This window comes from Natrix helvetica (genome assembly GCF_964273705.1).
Source record: "Natrix helvetica genome assembly, chromosome: 2".
In the NCBI taxonomy this organism is placed as follows: domain Eukaryota; kingdom Metazoa; phylum Chordata; class Lepidosauria; order Squamata; family Natricidae; genus Natrix; species Natrix helvetica.
Window position 1 is genome coordinate 100,681,068 of NC_138552.1, and position 21,397 is coordinate 100,702,464.

General features: G+C 38.1%; 1 protein-coding gene across 1 annotated transcript; it reads left to right on the forward strand.

Moving 5' to 3' along the window:
• Nucleotides 1–6,017: 6,017 nt before the first annotated feature.
• Nucleotides 6,018–19,326, forward strand: THAP1 (THAP domain containing 1). The gene is made up of 3 exons (XM_081944450.1): nucleotides 6,018–6,634; nucleotides 9,098–9,293; nucleotides 17,149–19,326. The coding sequence occupies exons 1-3, from the start codon at nucleotides 6,564–6,566 to the stop codon at nucleotides 17,542–17,544; spliced, it is 663 nt and encodes a 220-aa protein (XP_081800576.1). The 5' UTR covers nucleotides 6,018–6,563; the 3' UTR covers nucleotides 17,545–19,326.
• The last annotated feature ends 2,071 nt before the right edge of the window (nucleotides 19,327–21,397 follow it).

Here is a 21,397-nt window from a genome sequence, read left to right on the forward strand (position 1 = left end):
AATGTTGCTTGCCATTTTAACAAAATTTTATCTGATTTAAGCACCGGTATCATCTGGAATAAAAAGATGAATCTAGGTAAAATGTTCATTTTAATTGCTGAAATCCTTCCAAGCAAAGATAATTCTAACTTTTTCCACACTTGAAGATCTTTCTGTATCTTTTGCCACAACACTTCATAATTATTTAGGAAAAGTTTTGTATTTGATTCTGCGATTTGTATTCCTAAATATTTGACCTTGGAGACTATTTCAAAACCTGCTAAACTTACAAGTCTCTTTCTTTGAATCTCTGTCATGTTTTTAACCATCATTTTCGTTTTGTTTTGATTTAGTCTAAACCCGCACACCATGCCAAATTCTGCTATGATATTTTTCATCTGGATTATTGAGTTCAAAGGATGTGAGAGGGTAACAACCAGATCGTCGGCAAATGCTCTAGCTCTGTATTCCTTTTGCCTGATAGCTATGCCATCTAAGGATTTTGAGTCCCGAATTGCGTTCAACAAGACTTCCAAAGTTAAAATAAATAACAATGGAGATAATGGGCAACCTTGTCTTGTGCTTTTTGTATCTCGAAAGTTGTTGACAAATTTCCATTAATAATAAGTTGTGCATTTTGTTGCTGATAAATTGTTCCAATCGCCTGCCGAAATCGTGGTCCCATATCCATCTTTTGCAAAGTTTTGGTTAGAAAATTCCAATTCACTCGATCAAAGGCCTTCTCTGCATCCAAGAAGACCAGCACTGCAGAGATCTGCTTATTCTTATCAAGATAGTCAATTAAATCTATGAGTTGCCTTACATTCTCCTTCATGTGTCTGCCTTCAATAAATCCTGCTTGATCATGATGAATAACCTCTTGGATAACCGGCATCAATCTGTTGGCTAGTACTTTAGCAAATATTTTATAATCTGTATTCAGAAGAGATATCGGTCTGTAATCCTCTGGTTTCTTAGGGCCATCTTTGTCTTTGGCTATCAATGATATAAAAGCCGCTTTCCATGAGGAGGGTATTTTACCTCCTTGCTGTATATTACAAAATAGTTGTGTAAGATATTCAATCATTTCCAGTTGTAAAGTTTTATAGTACATTGCAGTCAAGCCATCAGTCCCTGGAGCCTTGGCTAGTTTAAGTTGATTTATAGCTAAAGTAATCTCATCAGCAGTTATCAAACGTTCCAAATTTGCCTTTTGAAGCACGGGTATTTTAGTAACCCTTTTTCCTTCCAAAAAATCATCTACTGACTTGTTCTGTATATTATCCTGTACATATAACTTAGCATAATAATCCACAAATGATTTTTTTAATCAAGTCTTGTTGATATACCGTTTTCCCTCCATACTTGATTCTATCAATAATTCTGTCATTCGTATTCTTTCTCAAGGTAAAAGCCAACCACCTACCAGGTTTATTAGCGTTAGCAAAGGTATTATGTTTAGCAAATTGTAGGTTGGTTGCTGTTTGTTCTGCTATAAGCATTTGAAATTGATCTTTCAACAACTTTATCGCCATCTGAAGCGCCTCATCTTTTCGGGTTGCTATAAGTAACTGTACCTTGTTTTTTACTTCATCTTCCACTTCCTTCTCCTTTTCTGTCTATTTTGTTTATGTTTAGAATTCATATGTATCAGGACCCCGCGCATGTAAGCTTTACTTGCATCCCAAACTGTTTCAATGGGAGTACCCTTATTCATATTAAAACTGAAAAATTCCTTCATGTGTTTTTTAAGTTCATCAACATTTTTTTCATATCTAAATAAATTTTCATTTACTCTCCAAGACCTTCTTGGCCTCTTCCCTAACTCAATTTCTAACCACACCGGGCTATGGTCAGTTAGTGTCCTGGAGAGTATCTTAGTTTTCTTAGCTTTAGGAAGTAAATCCGGTGTTAACAAAAAAAAATCAATCCTTGAGAAGGATTTATGTCTATCTGAGTAGAAAGAAAAGTCCATCTCATTTGGATGTTGTGTCCTCCAAACATCTTTTAGTTTCAAGTCATCTTGTAAGTCAAAAAAAGCCTTTGGTAATTTGGTAGTGAATTTAGTCATTGTTCTCTTATCTATCCTTGGAGAAATCACTCCATTCCAATCGCCCATAATTAAAATACTCTTAAAATTCCAATCTAAGATTTTTAAATGAAGCATCTTATAAAAGCTTTCTTGTTGTTGGTTTGGTGCATATATTCCTACCACCAAAATAGGACCAAAGTCTGTATCAAGTTCAATTGCTATATATCTACCACTGTCATCTGCCTCTATAACTTTGGTTGAAAATCTTTTGTTTATATATATCACCACTCCATTTTTCTTTACCAAATTAGAGGCAGCATAAGATATTCCCAATTTTGAATTCACTAAGTACTTCTGGTCTTGCAACCTGATATGAGTCTCTTGAAGACAAACAACATCATTATTAAATTGCTTCAAATAATAAAATATTTTTTTCCTTTTTTGTGGAGAATTCAATCCATTCACATTCCAAGATAATAACTTAAACATCTTTGGGTCTAATCTGAAGCATTGAAAGCATTTGCTGAAGATCTCTCTCCACAAGACTAATCTTCAGCCCTGCTCCTACTCCCATGGCTCCAATTTGCTTATTACCTTCCTTCTTGGCACATTGTACCCATTTTACAACCATAGTCCTGATGTGGCCCTCAATGAAATTGAGTTTGACACCCCTGGTCTAGTTGGAAGGAAAAAGGATCCTGCTGTGGACCAGTTGGATTCCTGCAAATTGCTGATCTCATAAAGCTCTTCCATATTTACTAGATAGAATGTCTACATGGGATGTCTTTTGCTGACATAAGGTGGAAAATCCTAGTTCCATGTCAGAACCCTTAGTCTCATTTCAGCATGGTCACTGAATGGGAATGGTGGGAGTTGTATGGCTTCAGGTGGAGAATGAAAATTGGCACTAAAATTCTTTATATCTAAGCTGTATTTTATCTTGCTATGCCCTGAAGATTTCCATGCAAAGCTATATCTGCTATGTGAAATTATACTACCAGCATTTATAAACTGTTGTTTCATTGTATATACCATATATCTGATAGCATTGTTCAAATACGTTCTTAAGACAAGAAGGTAAAGCATCTTTTTTTTTCTTTCTGACTTCACAGGGACATCCTAAATCTAGTTTCAATCTGTAACTTTCTCTCTATTTATACCATTGCACTCTTACGCTTTAACAGTCCCAGTCTTCACCCTTGATCACATGACTGTAGCATCATCTTATAGCCAATTTTTACTGTGCCTGCATAAAAGTAATTTTGTTTCCTCTTTGGCCAACAAAGTCATTATAGTTTCATGCTGTGTAAGATGTTTGTCACTTAATCTGGAGGCAAGGACAGATGATAACTGCAGAGAGATGTGTCGGAGATTGTTAGGGGGCATATGCATTCCCCCATAGCTGTTTCTTTCCCTGCCTTTGCTTCCCGAGTTCAATTCCATACCTGGCAGTCTCTCCTACCCATTTTGCAAACAGACTTCAGCATTTCAGTATAGAACAAACCAGATATTATTTTTTCTAGGTAGGATAAGGTCTATTAATGCTGGTACTAAAATATTTTGAAATGGCATGTACCTTTAGATACAACAGCTCCACTTTTTTTGATTGCAGTGTCAAAAAATAGGGATATTGATGTGGGCATTGGTTTATTTCCCATATTTATTTCAATTACTCTTCCCCTGCCTTCTCTGTAGTACAATATGTAATTTGCTCAACATCTAATCATTTTGAATTTCCACCCTACAGGATCTAGTTGGTTGTACAATTATGGCAGAATCTGCGTCTCTCCTCCCTCGGGCTATTTCTGCCTTGTTCTCTTCCCAGATGCTTCTTTATATTATTTCGTGCAAATTCTTCTTATTCTGGGGTGGGAGGGTGTCTTATCCATTATTAACTTTTTGTGTTGCTGTCACAACTAAGCCCTTTTCCTGGTTTAGAAATTTAAAGTGTAACTGGATGGAATGTCAGGAAAATACTGAAGAGAACTGATTGGCATAAAAACAATTTGCTTTTATTAATTTTAAAATATGCCTTTGAACAGATTTATTTACTTTGACAAAGTAACTTATATCCTGTCAATATGGGTCGTCCTCAATGTATGACCACAATAGAGTCCAACATTTCTGTTTCTAAGCAAGGCAGTTGTTAAGTAAGCTGCTCCTCATTTGATGATCTTTTTTTTGCCACAGTTAACCGAATTACTGCAATTACTGGGGAGGTTACAAATGGTGATCAATGACCCCAGGACAGTGCCAATCATAAATACAAGCCAACTGCCAACCACCTGAATTCTGATCACTTGAGTGTGGGGATGCTGCAAGTATGAAAACCTGTCATAGATCACTTTTTCAGTAATGGTAATTTTGAAGGTCACTAAATGAATGGCTGTAAGTCAAGGACAACCTATATTAATATATCCTAGCATTAAACATATTCTTAACCCTTTCTCCCTGAAAGAAGATATTCTCAGATTAAGATCCTGAGCCTCCTTCAGACTTGTCCTTCCACCTATACCTCCAACACCTCTCCTCCAGTTTCTTTCTTCCTGCCTGAATATACCTTGCTATGCCTTGTCAACCTTCCATTGCTAATTCACCCAGTCCTCACTGCACTGAAATGCCAGACAACCAATCAACCTGTCCATAAGAAGCGCCACTCACAAAGTAGGGCAATGTTATACTCTTGTGAATTTTATCTGATTGTACACTCCTTATGGCTTATGTCAAAGACAGTAATAAAATATTTGATTTGATTACTCCAGTGATTTGGGGCAGGTGGGACAAGAGCAAAATGGACCAGTTGGGGGACAAAACATTTTATGCAAATACTTTTTTTTTCATTTTCTGCGTAAAGAATGAAGGACTCCTGTGAACCACTGGACTGTATATTTTGAAATGCACTTAACCAAATTGCCACATTTGCAACTGGGTCCTATCCTGTCATTCTTATTTTTACTACATCACTTGTTGAAAAAAGAAAGGCAAAGGTATAAGTAAAGAATATAATGCATTCAGGTTATTTGGAAGACACTTGTCCAACTCCTAACTATGGTAGGACTATACCCCTATTGTAACAACACAGGCCAAGAATATGGAAACTGTCCTAAACCCAAAGCCTTATTAAGCATCCCCGATAGCGAGAAGGGTAATCATGATAGCTCTAAACTGCAAGAGGCTTTTTACATGTCAACACTGTATTTTAAATCAGTGGCCCCCAATCTTTTTGGTACCAGGACCAGTTCCGTGGAGACAGGTTTTTCCACAGACCAGAGGGGGCATGTTTCATGTGCTGCCTGCATCCCGTGGATTGAGCTTCACTTGTTTGTGCAGCCCAATTTCTAGCATGCTGCGGACTGGTCCCAATCCACCGACTGGGGACCCCTGTTAAGAGCGGGGGGGGGGGGAGAGAAAGAGAGCAAGGGAGGGAGGGAGGGAAAGAGAAAGAGGAAGGGACAAAAAGAAAGAGACAGCAAGAGAGCAAGAAAGGCAGGGAGGGGAGAGATGGAGAGAGAGGGGAGAGAGAGAGAGAAAGAGGCAGGGAGGGAAAGAAAAAGAGGGACAAAAAAAAAGATAGTGAGAGAGAGAAAGAGGCAGGAAGGGAAGAGAGATAGAGAGGGAGCAAGGGAGAGAAAGAAAGGCAGGCAGGCAGAGAGGAAAAGATAAAGAGGGAGGGACAAAAAGAGACAGCAAGAGAGAGAAAGAGGCAGGGAAGAGATGGAGAGGGAGGGAGAGAAAAAAGATGCAGGCAGGGAGGGAAAGAGAAAGAAGGAGGGACAAAGACAGACAGACAGAGAGAGAGAAAGAAGCAGGGAGGGAAGAGAGAGGGAGGGAAAGAAAGTGCAGGCAGGGAGGGAGGGAAAGAGAAAGGGAGTGACAAAAAGAAAGAGACAGCAAGAGAAAGAGGCAGGGAGGGAAGAGAGATGGAGGGAGGGAGGGAGAGAAAGAAAGAAAGGTCCGTCAAATATACAGGATATGCAATTTCTTGCTATTATTTAATGGTCATCCGTATTTATTATGTCAGATGATAACATCCTTCAACTTAATTATTTTAGGAATAAACATCCTTCTTAACAATAAGGCTAAACTGCAGGACTAAGGACACAATTTATAGAAGAGCGCCAATGCCTTCTTTGACCAGGCGCGCATCAACGTTAGGGTCGATCTAAAACAGCGCGCCGCTCAACGACTCCCGTCGTACGCTCGTCCTATTTCCGAGCTCAGAAAGCCGGAGTCCGTGCGTCAAAAGATGAGTCACTCCTCTCATTGGCTGTTCCGACGGAGACGCGTCACACCCAAACATTGCGGGGCGTGACCAATAGCCAAGCCCGATGCGAAGATCTCGAGAGAGTTGGTCTGAAGCTGGCACCGCCATGTTGAAATAGGGAGAGGCCACAGCCAGTTTATGTCGTTCTTCGGATTTTTTTTGTTTTTGAAAAGGAACGCGAAGACCTCAAGGAAGCCTTTGGATCGACGCGTGTCTTAACTTGATTTGCTCCCTTCCAGAAATCCCGGTGGTGTTAAAGAGGCAGGCGGAGGGGACGGCAACAAGAGGATGGTGCAGTCCTGCTCTGCCTACCGTTGCCGGAATCGATACGACAAAGAGAAGCCCATCTCTTTCCACAAGTGAGTAGGGGCGGGAGTAGGAAAACGAGAGCGGAGAGGGGGGAGAGGAAGAAAAAAAAGCGGCTCTCTTGACCAGGCGGGAGAAAAGCTAGCATTCGCTTCGCGAACAGGAAGGCGGAGCCAGAGCGCCTGCGCGGCCCAAAGGGGGAGGGACTTTAAATCGTGCGCGGCCTCTTTGGAGGTCGGCGAGAAGGCGGGGCTAAGTGTACTTACTGGGGCCTTTGGTGGGTTTTTTTTTCCTTTAAAAAGTAAGGCTCGAGATGTGCCTGACTGGTGGAATCGAACGCGCGCAAGTGCGCGCTTGTTCAACCGTCAATAACAGCAAAGCGGCGCTTCAACCTTTCTGACAGGCTGAGAGGGAGTGGTTATCAATGACTGCTTAAAATAATCATGATTAAGAATCGGCAAAAGCAGGATCGATAGGGATTAGCCCCCCCTCCTTTTAACTCTGGTATTGCACCCGAATGCTGGCTGGTCTAATAAAGTGCCCCCCCCCGCCCCAAATAAAGCAAAGAAAGTTCAGGTTTTGTTGAAAGCAAGTAGATCTAGGACTGCTTTTGGGCTTTAGGTGTACAGGTAGTCCTCAACTTCCAACAGCTCGCTTAGTGACTTCCAAGTTACACAGGCACTGAAAAAAGAGACATGATCATTTTTCACACTTATGACCATGGCAGCATCCCCATGGTCATGTGTTTTACATTTGGATGCTTGACTCACATTTATGACGGTTGCAGTGTATTGGGGTCACGTGAGCATCTTTTTGCAATCTTCTGACAAAGTCGATGGGGAAACCAGATTCACTTAACAACCATGTTACTAATTTAACAACTGCAGCGGTTCACTTAGCAAATGTGATGAGAAAAGTCGTAAAATGGAGCAAAACTCACTTAACAAATTTCTCACTTAGCAACATAAATTTTGGGCTCAATTGGCATACGTTGAGGACTACCTGTACAAGTAGTTCTTGGCCTAAGACTATAATTGTGCCTAAAATTTCCGTTACTAAACAAGACAGTTGAGTTGTTAAGTAAATTTTGCCCTATTTTAGGACCTTTCTTGTCATGGTTGTTAAGTGAATCTGTGCAATTGTTAACTTAGTAACATAAGGTTAAGTATATCTGGTTTCCCAATTGACTTTTGCTTGTCAGAAGATTGCCAAAGGTGATCACATGACCCTGGGACCCTTCAAAGGTCATAAATATATGCTAGTTGCCAAGTCTCTGAATTTTGATCATGTGACCATGAGGATGTAATAGTCAAAAGTGTGAAAAATGACCATAAATGACTTTATCAATTCTGTTATAAGTTCAAACGATCAGTAAACAAATGGTTGTAAGCTAGCAGCCCTATGGCTGCTTTTGAGCTTTAGATGTACAGGTTGTCCTTGACTTAAAACCACAATTGAGCACAAAGTTTATGTTACTAAGTGAGTCATTTGTTAAGTGAGTTTTGCCCCATTTTGCAACCTTTCTTGCAAGTGAATGATTGCAATTGTAAGCTAATAACATGATTATTAAATGAATCTGGCTTCCCCGTTGACTTTGCTTGTCAGGAATTCACGAAAGCTGATCACGTGACTCAGGGACACCAAAACTCTCATAAATACAAGTCAGTGACCTAGCGTCTGAATATTGATCATGTGATGAAGGGATGCTGCAACAGTCATAAGTATGAAGAATGGTCATAAGTCACTTTTTTTCAGTACACTGTAACTTTGAATGGTCACTAAATGAACAGTTGTAAGTTGAGCACTACCTATATAACTCAGTTCTGTTTGTTGAACTACTATACTGGTTTTTATAATTCCAGTATTCAGGATTTTTCTCATAAAAATTTAAGAGCAGCTGAGTTGACCTGCACCAAAGAAGAGGTTACAAGCGTAACTGGAAGTTTACAAATAAAACATGCACGTTTGTGTGCTTTTGAGAACTTGAAAGTTTGCATGTATCTGTAAATCTATAGTGGGGTTAATAAAATTATAAATAAAATTTTAATACTGATTTGAGCTTCTTATATTTAATGTAAATGTTTTCTTTTTCTTAAACAGTAATAAATCTTGAGTCTTTGTGAGTTTTGTATGCTCCTTAAAAATTTCTACAAACATGGATTAAAGTTATAGAAATGGGGTATTTCAAAGTTCTTCCACAGACCATGAGTAGAGAGGAATCTGTAATTTGTTCACTAGAAATTGAATGTTGAAACGTCTGTACTGTCATCTTGCACAAACTGATTTTTCTGTTTTTGGTTTCCATTAGCATCTCTCCTGCTACTGGGAGAACAAAAAAAAATAGAGACCTTTCATTAAATCCAAAAGCTTGATTCCTACCATGTTTTAGGCAATTTCTTAAAAGCATATTAAGACTACAGCTAAGTAAAAATGTGAGTGCTTCCTCTTCTTCTCCCTCCCACTTCCAGTTTGGTAGTAATAATAATAAAAATGTTTGATGTACATTGTATTTGTAGGTTTCCTCTCACAAGACCTGATCTCTGTAAGAAATGGGAATCTGCTGTTAGAAGAAAAAATTTCAAGCCAACAAAATATAGCAGCATTTGTTCTGAACACTTTACTCCAGATTGCTTCAAAAGAGAATGTAACAACAAACTATTAAAGGACAATGCTGTACCAACAATATTTTGCCACACAGAACCAAATGTGAAGGTAAGTGAAGATTATGAATTATTTTTAAAGCTTCTGTAATTCAGAAAACACTGGGAGGCAATGCTGCTATTGCTAAGCAAAAGTATTTTGAAGACAGAAGAGTGATATATAGTGCCAGACAAAAGCTTGCTATATTCATCTATTGATATAATAGAAAGAGTTAAAATTCTGTTCCTACTCATTTAACACCTTTGATTTTTTATTTTAGATTTTTCTAAAATAAAAAATGGATTCATTGTTGCAATTCTGACAACATTTTGTATCACTTTTAAGCACTTCATCATTCCTGCAAGAATACTTTTAAATTTGATTGATCTCACATAGCTTAATGCAAGAACATGATCAGTGCTTCGGCATCAGACAATATCTCATATTTTTTTGAACCATTGCAAGAGAACTAAATATTTACTCTTTTGTACAACTGCACCTTACTCCATCTCATGTCATATTTATGGACAGAATATTGCTACTCCAACCATAATGTCCCACTTCATTTTCTTTTTTAAACAAGGAGAAATGGGGAGAATGATTTTCTTGGAACAATGGATATGTGGGACACAAGTTTTCCTTTCAAATTGCCACTACAGGACTTGGTGGAAATTTAAAGTAAGGTACCGTTTTGTTTACTCAGCAGCCCTTTCAGTACTAAAAACCTAAATAGGAGTCCTTGTATAAGTTATTATTTCCATCCAAGAACTAGCTATATTAATAAAAGCGATTCCCTTTTAAAATAACAAACTTACCTGCAATGTTCTATGTTAGAGATCAGGAACCTTTTCAGGCCCTTTTACAATTTTGCACTATGTTTTGGATGCTAAAATACAATTTTAAACAACAAAACTCACATGATTCCTGATGAAAGAATATAAATCCATCTTATATAATTGGTTCATATTTTAAGTTTTTATTTTTTATTTTAAAATCCTCATATTTTAATTTTTGGAGTTAGAGGGTATAATATAAAGGTATCACGCATAGCCCTTGTTTTATCAGAGCATAAGATTTTTTTAAAATCTCTTTGTCTTTTCCTTATCCTCCTAAAAATGCATGCGTTAATTAGGGGAATTATCATCATCATTATCATTTTAGCCATTGTCTATCCACTGCAGGATGAAGGCCTCTTCCGCATGTTTTCAACTATTATGGTCCTGAGTTTTCTTTTGCCAGTTGGGCCCACAATACTTGCTGATGTTGTTGATCCATTTTGGACGCTCGTGCTCGAATGTGAAGCTCCATTCACACAAGTGCCCACTGCTCGCACAAAAGCAGCCTCGCACATGCACTTGCCCATCGCTTGCACAGCCTGGTTTTGAACAAACTGCCTCCCAGTAGTGGTCTGCGGCTTGGGTGTTAGGGACCCTGATTTATGACAACTTTCTGGTTTTTTTATAAATATTAAGTCAATATCCTACATGAGACCAAGGTATTTTGTTGCAACTCTCTCTCACACACACACATGCACACTTTATGCCATTAAAAAACATTTATACTGTTTTGAATATTAATTAATACTATCTTTTTAAATTTTATTTTTGATGCACCATTCATAAAACATAACTGCTAATGATTTTTTTCTTCCGGTTATTTAAATAATGCTTGGAATTCTGAAAGTTATTGTTTAATGATTCTTGGCATTCTTGGAAACTAACACAGCTACCCTATACATACTGATATGTGCAGTTTGGGGAAAAGGGCTGTGATAAACATTAATTAATTCATTGATTATATTAATTATTCATTTTTCTTCTCTTTACTTGTATTCAAATCTCGGAGAGTGCCTAGTAAAATCCTTGCGGTTTTCTTGGCAAGTTTTTCAAATGTGGTTTGCCACTCCCTCCTTTTTATGGCTAAGGGAAAGTGTTTAGCTCAAGGTCACTCAGCTGGCTTTATGCCTAAGGCAGCGATGGCGAACCTTTTTTGGCTCGCATGCCATAAGGGGGGGGGTCAGGGGGCTTGTGCTCGGGCGTGCCGCACCCTTAATACAGCGTGCGACCCCCCTAGTGCGCATGCGTGCATGAGAGGCGCTCCCCTCCATTTTTTGCATGCTTTCTTCACCCTCCCTAGGCTCCAGAGGCTTTATAGGAGCCTGGGGAGGGCGAAAACAGCCTCCCCCACCCCTATGGAGGCCCTCCGAAGGCTTCAGAGACCTTCAGGAGGCTTCCCTGAAGTCTCCGGAGGGCTTAAACTGACCCTATGAGCAAACCGGATGTCTGTTCCCCAACTTCCGTTTTGCCCATAGGGCCATTTTTTTGCACTCTGGAGGCTTCAGGGAAGCTCCTGAAGCCTCCAGAGGGCCTCGGGGGGGTGGGGGGAGACTCTTCGCTCTCCCCAGACTTCTATAAAGCCTCTGGAGCCTGGGGAGGGAGAAAAATGATTTTAAAAAAGGGTGGACTCAGCTGGCCAGCGTGCGCATGCACGCTGGCCAGCTGACAGGGCAATGCCTCGCATGCCCTGACAAATGGCTCCTCGTGCCACCTGTGGCACGCGTTCCATAGATTTGCCATCCTGGGCCTAAAGCATGACTGGAAGTCATGGTCTCTCTGTTTCTAGCCTGGTGTCTTAACCACTGCATCAAACTGGCTCTTTTAATGGTGATATAAAGCGCAATGAATATAATCATAATCCAGTTTTAAATGGTTAGGCTTGCAATTTATGCTATAGCATCAGTAATATGAAGGCTTCATTACAACAAAGGCTCTCAGTATTTCTGATCTGCATATAAAGTTGCCACTGGGATCTTCTTATGAGTTAATGGAAAGATTGCCACCAGATAGGCTGTTCAATGCATGGTAATCAGCTCATTTTTAATCTAAAGCAACTGCATTTCTGTATTTATTTGTTGTGGATTTAGACTCGCTACATCTACCGGGACGTAGCATAGCTAATAACTCCTCAGTACTGCTGGTGGAATATAGGATTTAACATGCATGTTAAAATCAACTTCTGTAAGACAGCAAGCCTGGAGATGAGGTGAGAGCTCATCAGCCTCTATCACTGTCATGTAGACATTCATGAATTGAATGTTTCTAGGCTGCAGTTCCAAATTCTCTCCTATAACTATTAATTATAGTCAAATGACTTTTTTTTTTCGCGGGAAAAAACCCACCTTGCTATCTTAATCTTAACACATTTTAATGAAGTTATTTCAAAATAACCTTTCAGTGCAACTGATAAGGGTGAAAAAAAAGAAATAATCACTGACTGACTCATGGATTAGTCATTAGTGCTTCACTTACTGAAGCATTTAACAGATGTAGTAACACTAATAATCTATAAATCTGTTTCCGCTCAATTCAAGTGTATTTATGGTAATTAATTAGTATATATAAATACAAATAGCACATACAAGAATAATATCAATTATAATTTGAGATAAGGTGTCACAAGTTTGAATTGAATAGTATACGGATAACATATGCTTCATTATTTTTCTTGAAAACCTTCCAAGGTGGGGGGGATTAAATCTGTTCTGAAATCTATATAAAAATTGTAATATAATAAGACATCGTTGGAGAGGGATTGGCCAAACCAGAGGGAGAAGTCAAGTGGGGAATTAGTCTGGAACCATTATGTAGGCACAAGAGAGCAGGGACCAACCCCCTTGAAGGCCTTTGAACCATATCTAATCTGGCTCAGGTACAAACTGCCAATCTGGGAAGATTCCTGTGAAATAGGCATGAACAATAAAGTAGCTAATTGAACTCTTCATGTTCAATTGGATCTGGTTGTTTGCATCTGACAGATATGGGCAATGTTGTCTGTTGCACTTATAGAAGAACTATTGTTGCAAGCTTTAGTCCTAGGTAGGTATACCGTTTTAGACAATAAACTTTTGTTCCTTTTCGATGGCAATGTACTTTAAAATAAATGAGAGAGGGAAAATGTTTTTTGTCTTTAGTAGTGATGGAACAGTTTCAAAATCCTTAAGATATATAAAATAATCACAGTACAAATTATGTACTTCAAACAGTTGTAATTCATGATCGAGAGCAAATTTTTATTCATTTATTAAATTTACATATCACCCAACTTGCAGTTTGAGGTGACACTTGGCTTCTCACACTGTAATAAAATATGGAGCTATAAAAACATTTAGCTATACAATAACAGATTAAAATCACAGAAGATTAAGAACAGATCATGGATTTGGAATGGAGTGGTGCCTTCTTCTGGCACTGCACCAGCCACCTGCACTCTCAGTTTCTCCTTCAGAGCTCCATGTCAATCAGCACAGCCTGGTTTTAAGGCGCTTCCTGAGTGCCAGAGAGGTTTCAGTGTTAAAAGAGTGTACAATACTGTTAAAAGACAGAATCTAATCTTCTTTGAAAAATAAACTCATGAAGTTAAAAAAAGCAATGCCCTAAAAGTAAATTAGATGAACTATGCACTTTATGAGTCATATAATATACTGGGTTGCTAGATTGTTCAAGAGAATATTTCCTGTTCAAGGCCACGGATTCCAAAAGGTAAGCAGAAGGTGTATTTATTTGTTAGATTTATATTCTGCCTTCGTAAATCTCATCAGGTATTAAGTCTCTTCTGAAAGATGGCTTGTGGTGGGGTATCCACAACTATGGTCATTGACTGCAAAATGGGCAAGTGAATTTTGAAGCCAGTGACTGTAGCTGCAGATATTCTTGACCTGGTAGACATTTCAGTTGGAATTTAGAATGATTAAATGTTCATATTCCTTCAAAAAAAATCTTAAAGGTAAGTCCCAGTCTTACAGTAAGATGAATGAGTATGTTTACAAAAATATAACTGTGTAAGAAATTATTCAAATGCCCCTAACTGCTTCAATGAAATAGATTACATTCTGGTTTCTAATGTTCTACTGGAATCTATAACAGAGACCTCTAGGCTGGATTAAATATATAGTTTTTGCTCCTATTATGATATATGTTGTTTATACAAAAGGAAAACTCTAGCTGGAGCTGGAAATTTAATCTTATTTTGTTGCCCAGTAAGAATTACTGAGAAACAATCCCTAAAGCATTTTGTAATTATTTAGAGAATAATCCTGAAGAATCTGTGAGCCTTCACATATGTTGGAAAACATTAAAAGCAGTTGTAGGAATATCACTATAACGTTAAATGGCTTAGTAGAAAAGAAGAATAGAATAAATAAATAAAAGGGAAAAATGCGGCTTTATTGGTACCACCTAAATCTAATAGGATCAATTAAAGAATTAGAACTACGGAAATTCATTTCTGTTGTAATAGAATTAGTTTAGGTGAAACAAAGATACTAAATCTAAATTTTATCTCCAATCTCTCATCCACTGACCTATTATTCCTTCCTTATACAGATAGTATTGCTATCCTATCCATTTAAAGTTATCATTTTCAGATGTTTAGGAGCACTAGTGACCTCTTGCTTTAGGGAACATAATTATTCTAAGACAAAGCTCCTAGATTTCATCAAAAAGCATTTCATTTTTTCTCATAATTGGAAAATTAATAATAGATCTATTGAATGTTAATTTCTATGTAAAGAACGTTAAATATTTACTTCTAAGTATATTTCTTTGAATGACAAAATAAGTGGATAAGAGCATAAGCTTCCAGTGTGATTATCAGACTTTCAAGCTATCAGGGTAATAATTATATACCGTATTTATCGGCGTATAACATGCACTTTTCCCCCCGAAAAATAGGGGGCAAATGATGTATGCGTGTTATACGCCGATATAATGTTAAGAAGCCATGTTTTTACAGTATTAACAAGTACCGCAGTGACGTGAGGAGGAGAGACTGGCTGAATATTCTCTCCTCTCCCCTGACACCCGACTAAAACGCTTTCTTTCGCCCGTGGAAGAGCTCATGCGGGCGAAAGGAAGCGCTTTACTCAGCGGGTTGTGGGCGAGAGGAGGAGAGAATGGATGAGCCGTCTCTCCTCTCCCCGACACCCGACTAAAACGCTTTCCTTCGCCCGTGGAAGAGCTCGGGCGGGCGAAAGGAAGCGCTTTAGACAGCGGGGTGTGGGTGAGAGGAGGAGAGAATGGATGAGCCGTCTCTCCTCTCCCCGGACTCCCGACTAAAATGCTTTCTTTCGGCCGTGGAAGAGCTCGGGCGGGCGAAAGGAAGCGCTTTACTCAGCAGGGTGTGGGCGAGAGGAGGAGAGAATGGATGAGCCGTCTCTCCTCCCCGACACCCAACTAAAACGCTTTCTTTCGCCCGCGGAAGAGCTCGGGCGGGCGAAAGGAAGCACTTTAGACAGCGGGGTGTGGGTGAGAGGAGGAGAGAATGGATGAGCCGTCTCTCCTCTCCCCGGACTCCCGACTAAAAGTTAATAAAAAAAAGTTCTGAGCTACCCTTATTTTGCTTCAAAGTTCTTTATTTGAAATTTAAATTTTTTCCCTGAAATTTCCCTCTTAAAATGAAGGTGCGTGTTATACGCCTGTGCGTGTTATACGCCGATAAATACGGTACCTACAGCAATTAAACCAATTACTAAAATCTTAAGTCTGTTGCTATATGGCACTCAGCTCTAGGTATATAGGGACATCTACCTTCAAATCTATTTAAGTCCAGATTTCTAAGTGCCATGTTTCTTAGTCTCCTGTAAATGTCATTCTTTGACTGGAAATTAGTCTTTCCAAGTCTGTTTGAGACTTTATTGACCTCACATTTGGATCAGTTCCTAGTCCAGATAGTGAAATTGCTTTCTTGAAAAAAAACACAAATTGATTCTGATTTAGTTTACTTTGAGCTTCCCTCTTTCCATAATTATATGCTTTTTAGGTCCAGTATAGGTAGTCCTAGACTTATGACAACAATTAAGCCCAAAATGTATGTTCCTAAGTAAGGCAGTTAAGTGAATTTTGCCCCATTTTATGCACTTTCTTGCCACAGTTGTTAAATGAATCACTACAGTTTTTAAATTAGTAACGCAGTTGTTAAATTAATCTGGCTTCCCCATTGACTTTGTTTGTGAGAAGGTCATAAAAGGTGATCAAGTGAACCTGGAACATTGCAGCTGTCATAAATAGTTGAATTTTGATCAGATGGCCATGGGGATGCTGCAACGGTTGTAAGTGTGAAAAACATATGTACTACAGACTCATCTTTGGTATCTGAGAATCCAGAGACACAATCCACAAATTAGAATAATTTGTTACCACTGAAGACAGCTCATTCGTTTATACCTGTGTAAATGCTATTCTACAAAGAGCATGAAGGATTAGAATTATAAATTAAAATTATAAAATTATCTTGGGATAACAAAATGAACTGTTGGAAATCGAAGACTTCTTGTACATGGTAGAGTTGAAGTGATGGAGTATTTCATATCGTTGCAACTGTGAACATGAAGATGCTTCTTTTCTTATCCCAAGATAATTTTATAATTTTAATTTTATAATTCTAATCCTTCACGCTCTTTGTAGAATAGCATTTACACAGGTATAAACGAATGATCTGTCTTCAGTGGAAACAAATTATTCTAATGTGTGGATTGTGTCTCTGGATTCTCAGATACCAAAGATGAGTCAGTAGCACATACGTTACTAAATTTCCCCTTTTTACACAACTGGTATCTTGAACTTATATCAGTTTATTCAGTGTCCATTCAATATTTTCAAGGTGAGCTCAGGTATGATAAGATTCCTGTGAGAGCGGACCTCTCTATTCTGTTCATTTGCAAAGCCTTTAACTGACTAAACATATTGTTCCCCTAAAGGTTTTGCTACCTCTGTTGAAGCTTGTTTTAATGCAAATAAAATAATGACATTATTGTTTTCTCGAAGCATGAAGTTTTGAAGAAGAAAAATGATCTTGCTTGTCACCTGAAATGTATTATGTTACCTTTGAAACAAAACAAATGTAAAGTATATCTTTTTGTTTTGCTTTTTAGTCTGAAGGCACGCAAGAACCACCTGAAGTACCAACGCCCCCTTCTCCTTCACCTCCACCACCTCCTCAAACGTACCCAAGATTGGTAGATCCAAGCATTGGATTATTGATGCCACCACTTCACACTCCCAATAATATTGCGGTGTTTTGTGATCACAACTATACCGTAGAGGATACTGTGCATCAGAGAAAAAGAATTCAGCAACTGGAAGAGCAGGTGGATAAACTGAGGAAGAAACTTAAGACTGCCCAGCAGCGATGTAGGCGTCAGGAGAAACAGATTGAAAAACTACGAGAGCTTGTTCAGTTTCAGAAGGAAAAAGACATGCTGTCAGGCAAAGGTGGTTATGTGATTCTGCCTAATGACTATTTTGAAATTGTAGAAGTCCCTGCCTAGAAGGCTAGCCTTGTCATTTGTGGGACACTGCCAAAGTTAGCCTCATCAGACTAACCTACCTGTTCAGTTTAAAAAAGCAAGACTTTTTAGTTCTGTATATTAAATACTTCAGCCCTTCAAAACAATAAAAGTTGCGATATAATCATTTGTTGATGTTGCCTAGTGCTGATCTTTTTATTGATCCATTGCTCAAAAATGGAGCTGGTGATGCTTAAATGTAGAGAGTGATTGACAATAGCATACTGTGCTCACTCATATGTTGCTTGATGTGATGGCATTTGACTCAGAAAGAAATACTGAGCGGTAATAAAAAAGATAAATCCTGAGAAAGTGAAAAAGCACCAGCAAAAAATGCAAAGCACCTCCACCTTGATTGTGTTAGGGATAAATTAAACTGGAAAGATACTTCGTCAGTATAGATGGATGGATAGTTTAACAGCATTCAAGTGCATTCCAAGACTCTAGTGACTCTTTTTTCTGACTCTACCTATCTCAAAGAGCTGATATCAATCTTGGCATTGTCCTCCCCTTTCTCTCAGGAAGTTCACATTTCAGCACACTCAGAAATCTATGTTCAGTGATTCATTGGCCAATGAAATATTTCTATAGCATTCATAAGGCATGATATGATACCGTGTGGTGGTGATTATCTGTGAGTCGCTAAAACCTTGGTTCAAATTCTGTCTCCCTTGGGTAATTTAGGCCAGTTGTGTTTCCTCTATGTGAGCCAGATTGCAGAAGATGGCTAAGCTAGGTCATCTTTCATTGTTCAATAGTACTTCAAAGATTAAAGAAAAAAGGCAATGTTAGAGACACATACATAGAAATTCTAACTAGCTCTTAGAATAGCGCCCAGACAGTAATAGGGCTCCAGTTCAGGTGCTAGACTATTAGAATCCAAGGAAACCTCAATTTAATGAATTTCAGTACAACAGGGTTCACATGCAATCAATCACGTTGCACTGGTGATTTATGCCAATTGCATAAATTCAGATCATTTGCCTGATAACGTAATCATGTAAATGCTACAAATCAATTTGTCCCAATGGTATACTTTCATGTTTGATAGACTTTATGAATAATGAGCACACACTCCACAATTAGATTGTTAAAGTGAGGTGGTACTGTGCTTTTCTTAGTACCTCCTTGGAAAGAATTGTGCTGTTGTGTCTGCAACCGCTGAAGCTTTCGATTATCTGTGGCAGCCCATGTGAAACAACTTTGAGGTTATGTTATAAATAGATGAATTACAATTGTTTAGATCCACTGGATCCTTGAACTGGTAAAAGGTATATTCAGCCACTGCTAGTTTGAGCTAGAGATCACAGAACAGCAGTCTATATCAAGACAACAGCTGTCAACGATCCTTCAAATTTATATTCAGTTTCATCCTGTTCATCCTCCATTTCATGCTTGTGGTGAGTAAGATTTAAAATAAACATCAGAATCACAAGATCTAGATCAGGTGAGTAAAACAGTTTGACTGCCTGCGTTCAACATGATGATGTCTGATGGTGTGCAACCTTCTCTGACTGCCTTATATAGGTTTCCTGTTGCAACCCAAAGTCTTGGTTTTAACTTACAAAACCCAATATGGCTTGGTACACAGGTAATTGCAGTGCTGCCTTCACCTACACGAATTAACCCATCTACTACGCTTTTTCTGGAAAAACCTACCAGTGAAATCCAGTTTCACAAGCTTAAGGAAATGGAGGCCAGGAGGCACTGATTCTCAATTATGGCTCCAGCCTTATGAAATAGACTTCTTGTGGAATTAAGACTTGCATCATCTCTCAATATTCTGGGAGTAGCTTAGGATGGAACTCTTCGATATAATACTTGGGGACATTAGATGCTGCTGGCTTTAATTTCAATGTAATGGTTGCAATTCACTTTTGTCTTGTATTTTGATTGCTATTTATTTTTTCCTATTATACAACATTTACATTTTGTATTTAATTATGCTTCTTGGTGTTTGTGTTTTTTTTTAATTGGGTTACATAACACACTTTCAATCTTTGTCAGTATATAGCTAGAATAAATGAATATACATATTCATCAGGTTCATACATTATGCCAAATCATTTATTTAATCATGGTTTATTGAGTAAATCACAATTAGCTGGATTTGCAGAGACATTAATCCATAAACAATTATTTATAGATTACAAATGGGATTTGCAGAGACTCTAATCCATAAACAATTATTTATAGATTACAAATGTGTACATTTACATAACATCTTAAGTCCTAAACACGCCACATTGTAGCTTAATACACTTTTGAGGGATTCTTCATGGAATCGGTGTCATTTTATTTCAGTCACTGACTAACAAAGCAAAAAAGTGTCAATTGATTAAAATGAAACAAGGTATAAAATCATAAAATAAGTAAAATTTTAAGTTAATGTTTGAGAATTTGGGACATAAAAATAGCATAGTAAAGTATGCTAAAATTTACTGGTATATAAGCAAATAAATTATTGCACAGAATAACGAACACTAAAATTACCAATATAAAATATATAGATTATAGAACCATTATAATACAAAAAGCTATGGGACTCCATGAAATATCTTGGTCAGAGATGAGAGCTGCTTGCCATTGCCTTCACTAAAACATTTCCCCCAAACTAGTAAACAACTCTAGCAATTGCATGCTTTATCAAACTAAAAATCTCTGAAGAAATAAATTTTAAGTGTACTAATTTAAACTGGGAAGATTTTATTGTTCTAAGACTACCACACAAGACCTAGTAAATTAAGTTGAAATAATGATTATAAAAAGATTGGCACATTCTCCTCCCCCACACTGTTTATGTAGTCTCTTAAGTATATAAATCAGTGATGATATAATGATGTCATAATTCCTTTCTACCTTACAAAAGGCTAATGTTAGTGAATGTGACTGAGTTCCTGAGAGGACATCTGGTGAAGGTAAAGCTTATTAGATGTCATTGTAACATGGAAGATCTAAACTGTTATCCAAATTACCATTCTTTATTGATAAGAAAATACTGAAGGTATTTAATACAAATGATGATGGCTTCTTTGAGTAGAAAATGAAGTACACATACCAGCAGTTACAACGTTATAGACTCCTAATGTTTAAATCAAATTTATTTGTGAGATTTACTGTACATCCTACACTTTGTTCTTAAGACGGAGCAGTATTTCAAGTACTCCTTTCTCTGATTATTTTTTACCTCAACAACAATCCTGTGAGATAGATTGGGCTGAAAGAGAACGACTGTCCCAAATTTGTAATTGAAGGTGGACTTGAGCCTTTCTCATAAAATCTTTTGTAAGAGTCTCTGATGAAAGAATGATTGTACCTTCAGAGCCTCCGTGGAATTGTTCTACCATAGATTAGAAAATAATGTACATTTTTTGGTGCCTGTGGATCAATGTCAACTGGTATTTCCTGGACTGCAGTTTTTAAATAAAGTTTTTCAGAAATGGTTTGCCATTTGCCATTGCCTCCTTCCTAGGGCTGAGAGAAAGCGAATGATCCAAGGTCACCCTGTTGCCTTCATGTTTAAGGTGGGACTAGAACCCATGATGACCTGGTTTCTACCTAGTGTCTTAACTAATTGACATTTGTTTACTGTGCATCTCTTCTTCCATATCTTGATTTTTCAATTGAACAAAGAAAAAACACAGCTTATGATATGTAAAACTTTGAAAGAGGTTTTTGTGTTAAGGAAGGCTTGAGGGAAGCATCCTTCCCAAGCTCTTCATGAAGGAATGTGACTCTCTCACATTTAACAGTAAAGTTAAGCAGCAGCAATGTTTTACTTTACCTGCTCCAAGTGGTCTTTGATAGCTAGAAGATGCCCCTGCCCAAACGTTCT